The sequence below is a fragment of the Phaseolus vulgaris genome, chromosome 2 (genome assembly GCF_051622355.1).
Source record: "Phaseolus vulgaris cultivar YP4 chromosome 2, ASM5162235v1, whole genome shotgun sequence".
NCBI classification, from domain to species: Eukaryota; Viridiplantae; Streptophyta; class Magnoliopsida; order Fabales; family Fabaceae; genus Phaseolus; species Phaseolus vulgaris.
The window spans coordinates 40,918,545-40,936,247 of record NC_143499.1 but is presented as its reverse complement, the minus strand read 5'-3'; the positions used below and the strand labels follow the sequence as shown (position 1 = coordinate 40,936,247).

Here is a 17,703-nt window from a genome sequence, read left to right as displayed (position 1 = left end):
GGGAGGATTTTAGAGAAAAGTGTGAAAAAAAAGTTAGTGTCTTTAGATTAGAGAATTTTATAGTTAATTTGTGAGAAAAATTTATTGAAGTTTGTAAGCAATGTGATGGTAGTAAAAGTATTTTTATTTTTTTTAAAGGTGTAAAATGTAAGATTACAAATTTACTCTTGTCTTTAAAAAAAATAGAATAATCAAATAGGTATTTTTGCGTAAATTTGAATAAATTAAAATTATTAATAATATAATATGATACAGTTCATAATTAATTTCTAAAAAAATATACAAATTATTTGACGAAAAAATAATTTACATGTAAATGCAAAATTTTGAATATATGTAAAAAATTTCAATTGTTATATAAAAGTAAATAATTTAAATATTCATAAATTTAAAAGTTATAATTAGAAAATCTTTTATATTAAATATAAATAATATTTTTTTATAAATAAATACATATTTTATTATTAATTATTATTATTTTATTTTATTAAAATATTTGTGTTAGTTAAATTTATTTAATAAAAATAAATTCAGAAATAATATCATGCTTGCTTCTCTTCATTACATTTATATCTCGTCTTTTATTTTCATAAAACTTGAATTGTAATAGCGAGGAATATTTTTAATACTTTTTAAGATTCATGATATGCAGAAGAACTATTAGTGTACAAGAAGAAAAATCACTTTTTAATTTAAGTAAAAAGCAAATTTCAAATTTATCCAATGCACACCCTCATTTTAACTTTTGTTTTATATTTTAGAATACCTATTTCCGAATGAAGACAATTATGCAAATAAAATATCTAGAATATAATTAATATACATTTAATTTCAGAATGACTATTTTAAAATATAAAAGTACATTTTGAAATGTTCATTTTAAAATATAAAAAATACATTTCGAAATTAAAGAGTGATCATCGTGTGTTTTATTTGCCAGAAAAAAAATGGAAGTTGTTTCATTTGGATGGGTAGAATCTCAAAATATGTTAAAGCTCGACGGATTTATAAAATAGTTATAAAAATACTGTCCAATAACCAAAGATTTTTTGTGGAGAAATCTTGTGTGCTTTGGATGCATAAAATACCAAATACAAAGTAAATGAAATAAGAAATGAAATTGAATATTAAAGTTATTTACAGGTTAACATTCTTATTAACATATAATATGACAATATAACGTGAACATTGTTTTTCACCCCGTTAGGTGTTAACAGTTGACGAGAAACACCTTGAAGAATTTCAATAGGATTTTATAGTTACGACGGAGTCGTATATTGTTTGTCGGTCTTCAACTTACTCAACAATGCTGATTGAAGATCAAATGTCATTTAAAAGCAATATAAATTATAAGATAACCAAACTATTATAGTCTTTATATTTATTTCATTAAAAACATGTAAATTATTAGTATATATAAAATTTATTCTTTTTTTTTTTTTTATAAAGTTTTCGTGTTAGGCATCACTATGTAACTTGACATCTCAGCTAAGCTGACACCTCAAGTAACAACAATCATCTGTCATCACATGAAAAAAAAAATATTATTAAAAAAAGAAAAAAAAAGAAAAAACAAAAATATGGGGGGACTAGACCAAAACCCATATGTTAACACAAACAAACGATACATAGATAGATTATACCTATTCATAAAGAATTCTAAGAACAGACTAGCTGAGAGTCTATTATACCAATGAAAAGATTCTCTATGAATAAATCCTAAATTAGCCAACTTATCAGCACACGTATTCCCTTCACGAAAAATATGAGTTACCCTAAACCTGATTGTCCCACAAAAATTAAGACAAGTATTCCATCGATTCTGAAGCATCCACGGAACATTAGTCCTAGCAGTAAACGCAGCACAAACCAAGGCAGAATCACATTCAAGCCAGACATTAGTAAGTCCCATTTTTTGAGCTTCCTCCATAGCATGTATAACTCCATAAAACTCAGCAACCAAAGCAGTTTGAACTTCAAGAAACGCTGAAAAAGCACCAATAAATTCTCCCATACTCCCACGAAAAATACCTCAACAAGTAGCAAGACCAGGATACCCCCTAGCAGCCCCATCAATATTAATTTTGACCCAGCCCGGTGAAGGAAATTCCCATCTAATAGGAAGAGGACGAAGAACTTTACCACTACGAGTCTTAATACCGAAAAACTTAATCATGTTGAAGTCCAACATATCATTCTTCATTGAAGCTTTAGACGAATTTCCCACTAGACAAGTTAAATCTTTAATTATCGAAATAGCCTTAGAAACCCCAATCTTATCCTGAAATCTAGCATAATTCCTCATACGCCATATCATCCATATAGAAAAGGTTATCACCGCAAGCTTAATCAATTTAACCAAAGGACTACCATCACTCTTAATAAAAGAAAGTAGATCATCCTTATTAGAGAAATGAGAAGTAAGAAAAATTTGTCGTACCCAACTCCAAATATGCAATGCGTTAGAACATTCAAAAAATAGATGTTGAATAGATTCCTCTTGCTTTTCACAAAGCGAACACATAGAACATATATGCAAACCCTTATTCTGAATATGTTGATCTGTAGGAAGTCGCCCATGAAAATTTTTCCAGAGTACTAGAGTTTTGGAAGGCGGAATAGATGAAGACCAAATGAATTTACCCCAACCACCTGGAACTCCTGGTTCCAAGAAAAAAGTCCTAGCCGATTTAAGAGTGAAACGACCAGACTCATTTAGAATCCAATTAGGAATATCCTGTTCCTCTCTAATCATGATATGATTAAAAAAAAGAGGCATCTGCTGTAAAGAGAAGGGAATATTCCAATCACAACCTGTCCAAAATTGAGAGACTGTATCCGGAATGCTAACACCATCAGATAACCCTGCAATATTTGCTAAAGAAGTAGTAGAGCACCATTTATCATTCCAGAAATTAATAAAAGAACCTGTACCAACAGTCCAATAAGTATAGTCAAGTATGGTAGAATAAAATTGCTTAATTCCAGGCCAGAGAGAGGAAGATCTATAAACTGTTCGAAATTCATATTTTGATTTAAGAACCCTGGCCTTCAAGAGTAAAGACCAAGGTTTGTCGCTATAAGCAAAGTTCCAAGCAAGCTTAAGAAGATATGCATTATTTTCATGATGAAGATTAATGATATTCAAGCCTCCATCCTCAAGAGGTGAACAAATATTCCCCCAATTAACGGTAGCAATACCTTTTTTCAGAATATCACCAGTCCAAATATAATTCCGACACCACTGCTCAACTTGCTTAATAAGTGAAACAGGCCACTTATACATATTAAAACTATAAGCTAGAGATCTAGTAATCACTGTATTGACCAGCTGAATTTGACCCATCATGCTAAGAGATTTACCTTTCCAAGATGCTAGCTTCAATTTAACTTTATCAGCCAAAGGTTGAAGAAACCGACACTTTGGAGCACCAACAAAGATATGCACTCCTAAATAATGGAAAGGCAAAAAACCATGACTACAGGAAAGAATATTTTGAATTTTAAATTTATTTTTTATTATCATTAAAATTATTAGAATAACTAAATCTCACTAGACAAGTCATCCAATTGTCTAAAACTAGAATGTGAAGTTCTAATGATAAGAAAAAATATTTATAAAATACAATAAATATCCTAAATAAGAGATCAAATTTATGTTTATCCTTTAAAATACCCTTATTTCTTTTCTTTTTAATTTAAAAAAAATATTTGAGTGGAACTCATACTAATACTTTCTTTCCTAACTTTAATGAATAATTCCAAATAATAGAAAGATAAATTTTCCATATTTTTTTCTTTCACAAAAATTCGTTCCCTTTTTCACTAGATCTAACAAACCGTTGTGTTTGTTTGGTTCAATAAAAAAATAAAATAAAAAATAAGTGAAAAACATGTGAGATAATTTTTAAGTTATTTGATAAGAAATAAAATGAAAAAAAAGGAGAAAGTTAAAGAAAACCATACAAATGTTAGATAGGAATTTGAATCTTAGTAAGAATGAAAATGAAAAAAAAAATGAAAAAAATAAAATAAAATAGAAAACACATCAAATAATTGTTTCCTTAATGTTTGAAGTTGAAGGTAACATAATCTTTTATATAAATTGATTCGAGTCTCATTATACCTGTCATGAATTCTTCCTCATAGTGTTGAAGTCCTTAACTACTTTCTTTATTTACAATTATTCTCCCTCTAGTTTACAATCATTCTTTAAATAAACAACCTCTTCACAAACTCCTCCTTCTCGATAAACCCTAATTCAAAACTAATTTTCTAAGAAAATTATAACACATGAATTCAACTATATTTACTCTCATACATTGTCTCGTGATATTTTATATATTATTTCGACTTCAGATTTTACTTCACTATGTGAAATTATTGTTGTTTTCCAGCTACACTATCTTTGAGTTACTCCTACTTCTCGATGAAGCGATTTAGTGCAGGTCTACACAAAAATTTGATTTTTAGGAAAATTATATAAATACTTGGTGTTTTAATTATAATATGTCCTAGTTGTTGTTTAGAGTTAAGAGAAACACAATGTCTTTAAAATAATGGTGAAGTGTGTTAAACCCTTTCTTTGTCAAATATATAAAATATACTAAAATTTTAAAAGAAATTGGGAGGATCAAAACCTGCTCACATACCACTAAGCTCCACCAATGTGTAACTTTCTAACAATTAATTATTATGGCTCATGGTGCATGTCTAACAACATCTCTTATATTTTCTTGAGAATGCATGATGTTTGAGTGCATATATATACAATATGTACTTTCATTCGGGATTTAATTGGGACCCATTTTTCTATGTCCATTTATCTATGTCATGAGATTTAGAATACAAGTTGTGTGTGTTTGTCATCTATTTAGTTATTTGCCCAAGTTTTTATTATTGTATATTGATGTGTTAAATTGTATTTGCATACCATTGACCATTTTTTATATTATGCTTTTGTCCATGATATACTCATCCCTAAGTCTTAAGTATGTTATTTTTAAATGGCTTGTGGGGGCAAATAAAGTAATACAAAAACAGAGCATTAGGCATGGGATTGGGTAAAATTTCAGCTTTTTGTTTCTTCTCATGCTTCATTATAATGAACTTTGCATAGAAAACCTTACCCATTAATAAATAATTAATTGTATTAAGAAATAATTAATTATCTTGTAAGTGATTGGATAACCAAAGTAAAGAAAATCAATCAAGTTACCATTTAATTGATTACATCGCCAGGATTTGTATAAGACGTAGATAAATGATTAACAATAATTTCTACAAAATCCAACTACCAACTATTTTTGTTTTTTGTTTTTTCATGAACAAATTGTATAGTGCGACTGTGTGGTTAGTTCTTTCAAAGTGGGTGTATTCCAACCCACCAATTTGATAATTCCAACTACATTTTATAAGCTTTTAAAGTGACTTATTATTATATGTTGTTGTAGTTAGTGACACTGAAGAGCTATTAAAAGAGACTATGGAAGGATTCAGACTCAATGAGCTAGGATAAGTTGTATATTGTAATATTTTCTAAACATTTTCTTCTTTCTAAATGTTTACAAGATTATAGTTTGGAACATGAAGTATTTTAAGTTGATTTTATTAATTTATGTGTTATTTATTGTTTATCAAGCATATTTTGAATTTATATATATGTAATACTTGGGTCTATATACTATTTGGAAATATATAATATAACTATTAAAAATTTACAAGTTTAGGGATATGCTATAAATATAGAGCCAGCTTAAAAAAAAATACTTACTTTTTACCTTAGGCGTTTTTTAAATTGGTTATTTTGATAATAGATGAAAAGAAAACTCACTTTTTATGCAATCCACAAGCAACTAGTAATGCCCCTCATACGGTTTAAATGATATTATATTATAGAAACTATAGGAAACTTTCTCTCATTAATGCTAATATTCAAGTATATCAAATTCTTCAATGACATCTTTATCTACTGTTGATTTATGTTTTATTTTTGTCAATGACAAATTTAAATTTATTCTGATACATTTTAAAATCTTATGCATTACATATTATCTTTCAAAACAAAACAATAAATAATGAAAACAATTAGCCTAAACTTTTTATCGAAATAAGCTTTGATCTTTTGGTCTCACTTTGGTATTTAAGTGAGACATAAAGATGAATTCATTAGGTGAGTGAAAATGAAACACATAGGATTGACAATGTTTTTGCATATTCTTCAAACAACATTTTTAACTTTCTATCACTTTGTTAGTTTTGACTTCATAAGTAAAAAGATTCAATTTTTTAACGCAATAATTTATAAAATTATTCTAAAAGTTAATGCAACAATATTTTTGAAACTTTTCTTCATGCTTCAAGTCATTTCTTTTTAGAGGGACATCTTCACCAAACAAATATCTTCTATAATAAACTGAATTTTTCAAATTTTCATAAACTACAAGTTTGTAGTGGGATGGGTTGAGCAAAACATCATGTTTGTCTCATAAAATGGTTATAGGAATTTACATATTTCCAACTATTTTAAAATTAGAGTGTGTTATCTTTTGTTAGTCTTTAACAATTTTTTCTTAACTCTTTATAATCTCACTTGTGTGATAGTGTACTTCTCCTTAATTCCGACAAATGTTTACACATGATTCGAATATGAATTTCTTGCTTTATAAATTATCACATGAACGTCATTTAAAAAAAAATAGAGCACCTATAACTAAATAATTTTACTTCCAATTTTTTCATAGTTTTTTATTTAAATTTTAGTGAATATGTTGTTTTTAAATAAAATAAAAGAGATGAATGTCATTTTATTAAAATATGCAAATATTTATTTAGAAACTACACAAGGCGTGAGTATTAGTTTATTAAAATATAAAAAATGTGTGTATATATATACTAAAGGGATTTGAGTATCATTTGTTAGAATATGTGGTCTTAAACGAGATTGGGTGAATTGTTTAAGAAGGATTTTTGAAAACTTTTAAACTTAGAATGAAATTTTTTTGATAGAACCTTGATTAAGGATTCAGTTTTTCAAAAACAAACAGCAAAAGCACAAAGCTGGAAAAACAATCGGTTGTTTTAACGAAACAATCGGTTGTTTATACCAGTCTCAAAATGACAAAACTGAATTTAAAGAGATAGGGATAGAGAAATTGTACACAGTTGTTTATACTGCTTCACTCCAAACCCAGAGCTACATCCAGTATTCTCAGAATCCTGGGATCTTGAACACCAAAAGAACACACAACCAATCTCAGTAAAAACACACAAACGAATTGTTCAGCAGTTTACAAAGATTACACTTGTTGCAGATGAATATCTGAAATCAATACAAGTAGAATCCTATTCCAGCACCTTGATCAATCTCTCAACTCTTTAGCAATCTCAGAATTCTTTGAAAAACTCTTAGTTCTAAACTTTGTCTCAAGATTCTTGATCCTTAAAAACAGTTTTTCAGAATATATTCAAGGATATAGTTTGTTATCAAATCTTAGTTCTAAACTTTCTCAAAACACCTAAGTGTAAACAATCGGTTGTTTCGACAAAACAATAAGTTGTTTCAACTAAGTTTGAAAAACATTTTACTTTGATAAAGATTGAGATGCTAATTGCTTGAGATTTAATCTAAGGGTGGATTACAACATTAAACTACCCCAGAACAAAGCTTAAACCAGCACAGCAACACCAAGCAAAGCAGAGGCTTTAACATCCTTCAAAGGATTTGGATTCTTCAAAACATTGAACACCACTTGATTCAACATCATTCATCATAATCAAAGGAAAAGTAAGTGTATTTTCTCCTTAATTTTAAGTGCAACTGAATTAAATTTACTTAACCTATTTTATTATTTGCATATAAATAGGTTGAACAAAAAATTGAAAGCACATATTGGCGGTTTTAGTCCTTGATGATAATCATGGATATTTTACTACAATATTATTTTTCCTAATGGTTAAAGATCAAAATTTTTAACAAACTTAACATGATATATATCTTTAACATTATATATATAATTTTATTTAAAAGTGAAATATCAAAATATTAGTAAAATAAACATAATAAAAAAATGTTTATTATCCCTAAACCCTAAACCCTAAATAATTTTATATTTTAAATATAATTACCAAAAAATGTTGTAAATATAATAATTACGGAGACCCATTTTTTATTATTATTATAAAAACTCTTTACAAAATCCTGATCATTGAATTATAAAATGAATATATCCATGATGATTAACAATGAACTTGTCATTGTTGGTAGATGGAAATGGTGTTTGTTTTAGGTAACCATGTAAGTTGTGTTTGATTACTTACTTGAGAATGACAAGCAATGAGAATTTATTTTAAATTTAACAAAAGCTTTTGGGTGAGTGTTCCAACAAAGGTTTGACAAAAGAATTTGAATTACAAGTTTTTCTATAATGCAAACTTTAATATGTTAGAATTTGTATATAATTATAAAAATAAAATAGTGTACAAGTGCCTGCAATCTTCCTCTTTGACTTAACTTTCTCTTCCACCAGCCTTCATATTTCTTTTACTTTTCTATAATTTATTCCTTTGAAAAGATAACAGAAAGTAATGGAAGTTCCGTCAATTGCGCATTCAACTTCTCTTCATCCAAGAAGAATAAAGGGTTAAAGGAAAAAAACAAAATTAGGAAAAAGAGACAAGTTTATGTGTGAACTTTGAAGAAGGGAATTCTTCCACATCAAACTGCAAAAGATAATAATACTAAAATGAAAATAAAAAAACACACACATGTGGAGCACTTTCATACTACCTTGTTGCCTGATTTTGTGCTGATTTATTGCATGCAATGTTTTGATGTTTCATTTCATTGATTTCTTATTTATTTCAAGAGAAAATCAAGGGCTTGAATCACTGGTCAAATTAGTGTGTTTAGGATACTAATTAACTGAGTGGTCTCTGTTATGTTACTTGATGCAATATTATCAAATTCTTTATCTTCTACTGTTATATATGATACAAAAAATAATAATTTTCTTTTGTTATTCTCTTAAAAAGAATGATTTTCCATACATGTGGAAAATTTATATGTTTTTATAATTATTTATATATTTTTAATAAGCTCAACTTATTCAATACTTTGTAAAAAGAGAAATAAGTACTTCTTTTCATAAATGTAAAAATTCAATTCAAGAGAATATTAATATTAATAATTTACAAATGAATAATTGGTCTCCGGTTCCTTCTTTTATTATTATTTATTGCTAACAAATATATAAGTATTTATCATTCATGGAAACTATAAAATATATTATGAAGTAAAAAATATTAAAAGGAAATGCAATCTAATAAAGAAAATTTTAATTGATGATAAATAAATATTAATTAAATGTAAAATGTATATGTTAAAAACTTAAGTTTTGAATTTTTTTTTAAAAATGAATTTAATTTATAGAAAAAAACTATAGTGATTTACAAATTCTTGTTACGCTTAATAATATTATTTATAAATAAAATAAAAAATAAATAATTTCTTGTTACGCTTAAATTGTATTGAAGAAATTTTAAAAAAAAAATCTTCATTTATTAAATAATTAAGAGAATAAACATTGATTTGATTTAACAAAAGGGTAGGTAAAATTGTTTCCATGTTGAGGTGGCTTCTTTGAGAGAAGTTATATAAATAGTCTCTTTGGGTTATTGATACATTGTTTACTCAGAAAGTTGTACCTCTTTGAGTCCATTTAAATAAATTTGATTAGTTAGAGTACAAAGTCACACCATTAATCACTCCAAATTCATTCATCAAATAAAAGTTTCACTACAACAAAATTGCAAAGAAGTTATTGATAACTCATGTTAAAAACCCATTAACATTTACTTAAGCATTGAGTTGAGACAACCATAAGGTTTATCACTATAGTAGTGTGCAAAATTTAAATTGTATATATAGGAGAATAGATAGCAAAAATATCTGGCTCACGAATATTTATGAATAAAATTGTAACGAGTATTTAAATAATTTTCTAAATACATATCTACTATATGTATGGATTTCTTTTATCGACATTAAATGGAGGAGTGTATGTGATATCGACACTAGTGAGTAGTTAGTACTTAATGCTGATAAAAAAAAGTGAGTAGTACTTAATTCATAAATTTGTATAAATGTCTTTAAGGTAATTAAATAGTTGACACATTATTTCAGTTATTTAAAAAGGTTTGAGTTCATTAAAAAGCATGTGGTCTTACCTTCATTATGCACTTGTGATATTAGTTTTTCATTTACAAATAATGTTATGGGAAAGGGAATATTGTCATGAACAATTACATGCATTTTGTGTTCATGATTATATGAAACACTAAATAATTAGAAAGTTTTATAAACTTAGAATAAAGAAAAGAAAATTTTCATATACAATTTGTATATAGTGTTACATGTAGAGAGAGTTAGACTTTAGTTTCATATATTAACCTATTTATATCATCAGATGATCAATCTTTTCAGAGTCTTTTATCATCTATATAGAGTTGATTTAACTACTATTAAAAAATCATTAAATAAAAATTAATTTTAAAGATAAAAAATAATTAATTATTATATTGATTAAATTAAATATTATTTTAGATATTAAAATATTATTGATATTTAAATTAGTTTTTATTGTTAATAAATAATTTTTAAATTGATATTTAATTAGTTACAAATCATTTTATTTTAAAGTTAATAGTTAAGATTTTGGTAGCTAATTAGATACAAAATTTAGAAACTATTTATCAATAATAGGAAAACTAATTTAAATAAATTTTTTTCAGTTATTATTCTTGTAATATTTTAGTATTCTTTAGAATAAAATCGATTTTTTTTTACAAAAATCTTATCAACTCTTATATAGGATAAATCGATTTTAGTGATAATCCAAAAATATATTGTAATAGCTTCAAGCCAAAAATAGGTTTAAAATATTGGTGACTAGTAAACCATTGATAGTAAATATGTGATCCACTAAAGGTCCTTTTAATATAATGAATGGAAAAGTTTAAAACTAAAATAATTATGATCAATAAACCATCACTCATTAGTATAATTGTTTCTCTGGAAAAGAATGGAAATATTTCATCTTGATAGATTGTTCCTTATTTCTTATTATGAGTTTATCTGTTAATTTCTTATAAATGAAATATTTACAAACATCTTTAAAAATAAAAGATATATTACTCAAAATTTGACAGTAAAAAAAGCAACAAAATGCAGAAAGCAAATTACTAAAACAAATAAATTGCAGAAAAGTAGAAGAAGAAAATCCTCCAATGTAATTCAATGAAGATAGTTGGAACTATAATAATCTTTATATGTTAAGATCCCCTAACTTACGAGCTATGAGGATATTTACTAATTTCAAACTTTAGTACAAAATTCAAATATTTTTGAAATCCCACGTCAACTAGAAATTAGGATATTTCATTGTATATAAGTGGATGCAAATCTCAATCCTATGAACCAGTTTTATGGAGTTGAGTTAGGCTTAAAGTTCATTTCCTAACAATTTTCATCCCTAATAGTTTTGATATTTAATTTTCACTGTTAGTAACATTTTAATTTTCATACTTACAGTATTTAACTTTCTTAGTATTTTGAAGGCCATTAATTTAACAAATGAAATGTTTATCCATGTCAACACATTGTAACCAATTTACTCTTCTTTTTTGTGGTGGGCTTTAGACTAGTCAAGTAGTTGAACTTTAATCTCTTTTCCTTTTAATTTGGATGAATTGAACTTTACACTTTTACTTTATAAAATGATGAACAACCAGGATTATATAATCAAAATAGATCTTGGGTGTGGATCAGGCACAGTTCTACGGACGCACGAATGAGACATGGAAGTTTCTTACCATCACTTTCTCCTTTTCTCTTTCTGCATTTCTCTGGTTTAACTTAACAGTAGCTATCCCAATTTCTTTTATTACCTTTTATCTAACTAGGAAGAGGTAAGTGTTAAGCAAAACGTCACAAGAAAAACAAAATTTCTCATATTACAAAAAAAAATTCAGATTTGGATTGAAACTTGAAACTTCCAACCAGAACGTGGAAGATTGTGGAGGCAACCTACTCGGATTTTTCTTTTCCCATTTCTGGCCACTGCAACCAAATCAATTAGAAGCTGATTCCCAACTTACACGCCTTTTGTATGAGATGAATCAAGAAAATTTAGTAGCATCACATTCACCCTCTTTAATATTCACATGCCTCACCTAAACATAGACTCTTCCAAACACTAGTTCGACACTTTATTTTAATAGCATTGTGTTATTTTAAGGATAGAAATTCCGATATATTTATGTCTTCAACAAATTTATATAAAAAATTAGGAATGAACTCATCAATGAAGTTTTGGATGTAATATTGTGGCTATGGTTTATATGCAGTTTGAGGAAAAAGAGTGAGGTGAAAAAGAGGAATGAAAAGCAAAGAGGGCACATGGTGTGTGTACCAAATGGCATTCATTATTTTGAGTTTTGAAGACCCACCCACTCCACAAATCACGCGTAATTACTCATTACTCCCCCACCCCTCTAATTTTCATATTACCCTTCTACCCCTATAATCATCTTCCAAGCTTCAACTTTTTCATCACACCATGACATGCTTGGGTTCCAACTATCAGTAATAATCTGCATTGGGATTTTCTTTGGCAGGGTCATAGGGTGTCATTATCATTACTTTGCTCCCAAACCCTAAAATACTACACTTTCTTTTCGGACATATATCCCTATGATTTTTTTTTATATATAATTGGTGTAATTTTGATTGCAAATTATATAAATGATCAAATTTTAAAAATATTATACGATTGCGTAATTTTGTTAATTTTGTTCCGAAGTACGTTTATTAATTTTGTTATAATTTTTAAATTGTATACAAAAATCTGATTTATGATTTATGTTGAAGTCTTGGTATAAAAAATTTCAATTTTTTTTTATTTTTTTTAAATTGTGCTTCCTCACAACTTCTAATTTTTCTTGTATTTCCTTATTCTTTGTTTATTTTTCATATTTTAAATTTTTATAAATTTAAAAAATAAGATCGTTAGGTTATAGTAGGACAAAATTTCATATAGATAATCATAAATAATTTCTTACATATTTATTTTGCTTTTTATTTTAATTATTTTAACGATATTATATATTTTAGTGACATTGTTTTAAATTTTTCAAAATTTCAGTTAACATAAATAATTTCATTAATTAATTAATTAAATTAATATTTAATTTTTTTAGACAAATTAATTTACATATATTTAACTATATTAATATTTAAATTATCCAAAATACATTCAATTATCATATAAATAAATAATTAAATATATTATTTAAATTTATAAAAATAAAAAAAAACTTAAAAAAATAGAAGTCATATTTACAAGCACAACTTCACCAAAAAAAAAATTGAAAAACGTACGACCACACAATTTAAAAAAAAAAACAAAAGAAATTGAAGCATGTGCTTGGTAGTAACTATTCTAATAACAACAAAATCACAAGTGGGTATTTGTTTGAAAGTAAAAAATATATAATTCGAGTTAATTTTAATTACGAGATTAAGTTAAATTTAAATTAAATTTTTAATAGTTTATATTTAAAATTTATTTATTATTAGAATAACTATTTTAAAATTATTTTTATGACTTATTTAATTGTGTAATTTTAAAAAATATATTTATTTATTAAATTTAATATGAAAATTACACCACTGTATAAAAAAAACCTATTCCTATTCCTCTCTATAGGTCATGTTTGGTGATATTTGCACAATCACTCACAAATTTATTTTTTTACTCCAATGACAATTTTTTTGAAATTTTTTATTGAAAACAAACAAGAGGAGATAATTAAAACTAACGTGACTACTGAAGGGATATTATTGAATAAAATTTATCTTCTAATATAAATATAACATGTCTCTTCAAGTAATTTCTTACCAATCATGCTTGAAAAATATATTTTTTTTATAGAGAAAATAATATAATTGGACATTAATATTTTATTTGGATTAAGAAATAGAAGATGAGACATTGAAAAATAAAAGAGAAAATAAGAATAGTATGAAAAGTATTATTATTTAAATTAAGAAAATAATAAATTAAAATTTTGTAAGTAGTTAAAAAATTATATATTTTATTTTTTAAATAATGAATAAAATGCACTTCATGATATTTTATGTTAAATAAAAAAATTGGTCTTCTTACTAGAAGTTGGTTTTGGTATTAAATAGGTTTATAATTGAATATATTTAATCCATAATCCATTTTACTCCCATAAAAAAGAAAATGTGAAAAAAATATGCAAATGAAAAAGGAAAATTTTGAGAATTTGTACCAAACTCACTTTTTCACCATTTATTAGTCTCTCCAAGTTGGACACAAATTGTGCAAATATATATTATTTTTCTTTCTCATCAAAACAATGATATTTTCTAATTCTTTTCTCTTTAAGATTGTGTTTGAATTTAGAAGGAAAAGTACGAGGATTTGAAGATGAATATGTGAAATTAAAGAGAAAATGTTAGAGTGGATAAGTGAGAAAAATATATTGAATTTTGTAAGTAATGTGAGAATTGTTAAGGTATTTTGATTTTTTTTTAAAAATGTAAAATATAATATTAAAAATTTACTCTTGTCTTCTAAAAAAAATAGATAAAATTAGAAAAACTACCATGAGTTGATTTTCCTGACTTTCTCTCTATTTTTGGGAAAAATATATTTATCATCTTTTTCTCTTCTACACAAATTCCTATATCCAAATAGGTTACCTAATCCTTTAGTATATCACTAAAAATAAACAGGACCTAAGAGTCCATATAATGCAACAAACCAAACAAATCTTAAATGTCAACAAGATAAAAAAAATGAAAAAACAAATAATTAATTTAAAATCGTTTATTTGTATTTATCTTGTTTCAAATATTAATTAATTTCTTTATAAAAAAATACAACAAAATAAATATGATATTATTAATCTTGTAAAAACAATATTTTATTTTTTTCAATGTCAAATATATGAAACTATAAATATTAAAATAAAATGTAAAATAACAACTATGTAAATATAAAGTAATTATAGATAAGAGTAAATAATTACACGTAATTAAAATATCACCACAATGTAACAACGTTTATTATTTTTGTAAAAAACTAAGAGGAAATGTACCTTACACATACTTAGTGAATATCAAACAAGTTAGACGGTTGAGAAAGAATGGAAAATTGTACAATAAAAGAAGGATTCTTCAAATTAAATGAAACAAGAATCAAAGAAGACAAAAATAAGAGAATATAAGTTATTTATGTTACTTAATAAATTAAAAATTTACACAATTAAACATTAAAATGTTTTTTTTTTTCAAATGAAATGAACTCAATAGGAGGACACTCAAAATAAATATGTAAATTGTCTAATAAACGTAATGTTGTTTTAATAAATTTTTTAAAAATAAATATGAAACAAACCCTAAACTCTAAATAAAATACATATTTTTTATCCTTGTATCAAATTTAAAAAATTTAATATTATTAATATTTATATTTGTATCCTATCAATGTCAATATTTATTGTGAAGATTGATAGAAGTTTAAATAAGAAAACTTACATGTTGAGAAGCCTAAATAAAATTTACACCTACATCGTAGTACAGGATAAAAGTATAATATAATTTAATAGTTTAATGAATTTAACAGATATCTCCATTTGCTGATAAAGTTTTTACATTCTCATTTTTATAAAATTATTTATATTGTTCACTTTTAAAATAAAAGCTAACAATCTTAGCATATATATAGAATGATTTTACATATTATTTACCCCACTTAGCATTTGCATTTGTACATTCAATGATGAAACTTTAATCAGTGATGGGTGACTTAGAAGTAAAGAAATATGATACACTTAATTAAATGTTGAGCTGAACCAGGATTAGCCTAACAAGAAAACCAGAATTTTTTGCTGAACAACATTAATAATAATGATGTTGCTTTGCACAAACAAAATAAAGAGGGTGAGTCCGGCTGAGAGAGTAATATAATATGAGTAATAAGGTAAAGTTCCAGCGTGTGGGGACCACAAGCATCAGAAAAACCCTACTCCAATTTGCAATAGATGAGTGGAAAAGTAAAGAGGGGAGAAGCATAGGTTGCAGAGCCTCTATATAATGAAACTTGGACAACCAAAGCTACTCATCAGTTTCTCTCTTTCACACTCACCTATGGCTCCCATCTCAAAACTCATTCCTTTCCTGTTCTTAACAACCCTTTTGTTCTCCCTCCAACTTCATGCCAGAGAAAGCCAGTTCTTCAGCAAAGTCACCCCTCTCAACAACCTCAAACAGACAGAGATTACCAACAATGAAGCCTCACTGAACAAGCCAGAACAACAACAGCCAGTCTTCTTACCACAAACAGAAAACAGTTATGGCCTATATGGTCATGAGACTGGTCTGCACCCTCCCTCCACTACAACAACTAATGCTGCCCCCTACACCACCCCCACCACCTTCCAGCCTTACAAAACTACCACAACTGAGGAGGACAACAACAACAACAACTTTCACAGCTTCAACAGCAAGGATGCTTTTGGAAAGCAGAATGATTTCAGCGACACAAAGTTCACAGAAGGAGGATACAGCTCCAAGGAAAATCAGAACAATAACTACTTCTACAACAACAATGATGCTTTTGGTAAGCAGAATGAATTGAGTGACTCAAAGTACTCTGAAGGAGGATACAACTCCAAGGAAAATCAGAACAACAACTACTACTACAACAGCAAGGATGACTTTGGTAAGCAAAATGAATTGAGTGACACAAAGTATGCAGAAGGAGGGTACAAGTCCATGGAAAATCAAAACAACAACGACAATGCTGCCAATGAGAGATACTACAGCAACAACAACGACAATGCTGCCAATGAGAGATACTACTACAACAGCAACAAGGACAATGCCAACAACAGGTACTACAAAACTAAAGCTGTGAACAACAATTACAACAGCGAGAGGCAGGGTTTAAGTGACACGAGGTTCGTGGAGGGTGGAAAATACTTTTATGACGTTAACTCTGAGAAGTACAACAACCCAACACAATATGGTGGTTCATCCAGGGGAGTGAGCTCCGAGAATTGGTCCAACAACAGGGGTTACTTTGGCAACAATAATGTGAACTCCTACGAGAATAAGAACTCCATGGAAGGTTATCAGAACCAGGAGCAGTTTGAAGATGACCAGGAGGACTTCGAGCCTTGAGCTTCTGTCATCAGTGTCACAGTGAAGACTTAATTTTGCTTTTGATTTGGAGTATTCACATCACAGTGGGTGTTTTACTATGCTTTACATTATAAATTACAAAAAGTGTTAAAGGGTAGTAGAATAATTTATTGAGGGGTTTTACTTAGTGGTAATCTTATTAAATCTTGCTTTTGGAATTGCACAGTCTATGTAATGATTTGGAAATATGGCATGTAGTATCAAAGCATATGTAACTTTTGCTATGAACATGTTGTGGTTTCTGGCTTTTCTCACTAAAAAAGGAACAATCTTCTGCGTTGTTTTTCTCTTTAAACCAGTGCAACACAAGGATTAGGGAGAAGGAGAAAGAGAAGCATAGACCAATAAAAGGAAACAAAATTTACTAATTTTAAAACCTTCTCTGGTGGTCCAACTGGCCTTACCTACCA

At 27.1% G+C, this 17,703-nt stretch overlaps 1 protein-coding gene across 1 annotated transcript; it reads left to right on the top strand.

Moving 5' to 3' along the window:
- Nucleotides 1-16,155: 16,155 nt before the first annotated feature.
- LOC137812080 (uncharacterized) lies at nt 16,156-17,451 on the top strand. Its single transcript, XM_068613971.2, has one exon. The coding sequence runs from the start codon at nt 16,184-16,186 to the stop codon at nt 17,270-17,272; it is 1,089 nt and encodes a 362-aa protein (XP_068470072.1). The 5' UTR covers nt 16,156-16,183; the 3' UTR covers nt 17,273-17,451.
- The last annotated feature ends 252 nt before the right edge of the window (nt 17,452-17,703 follow it).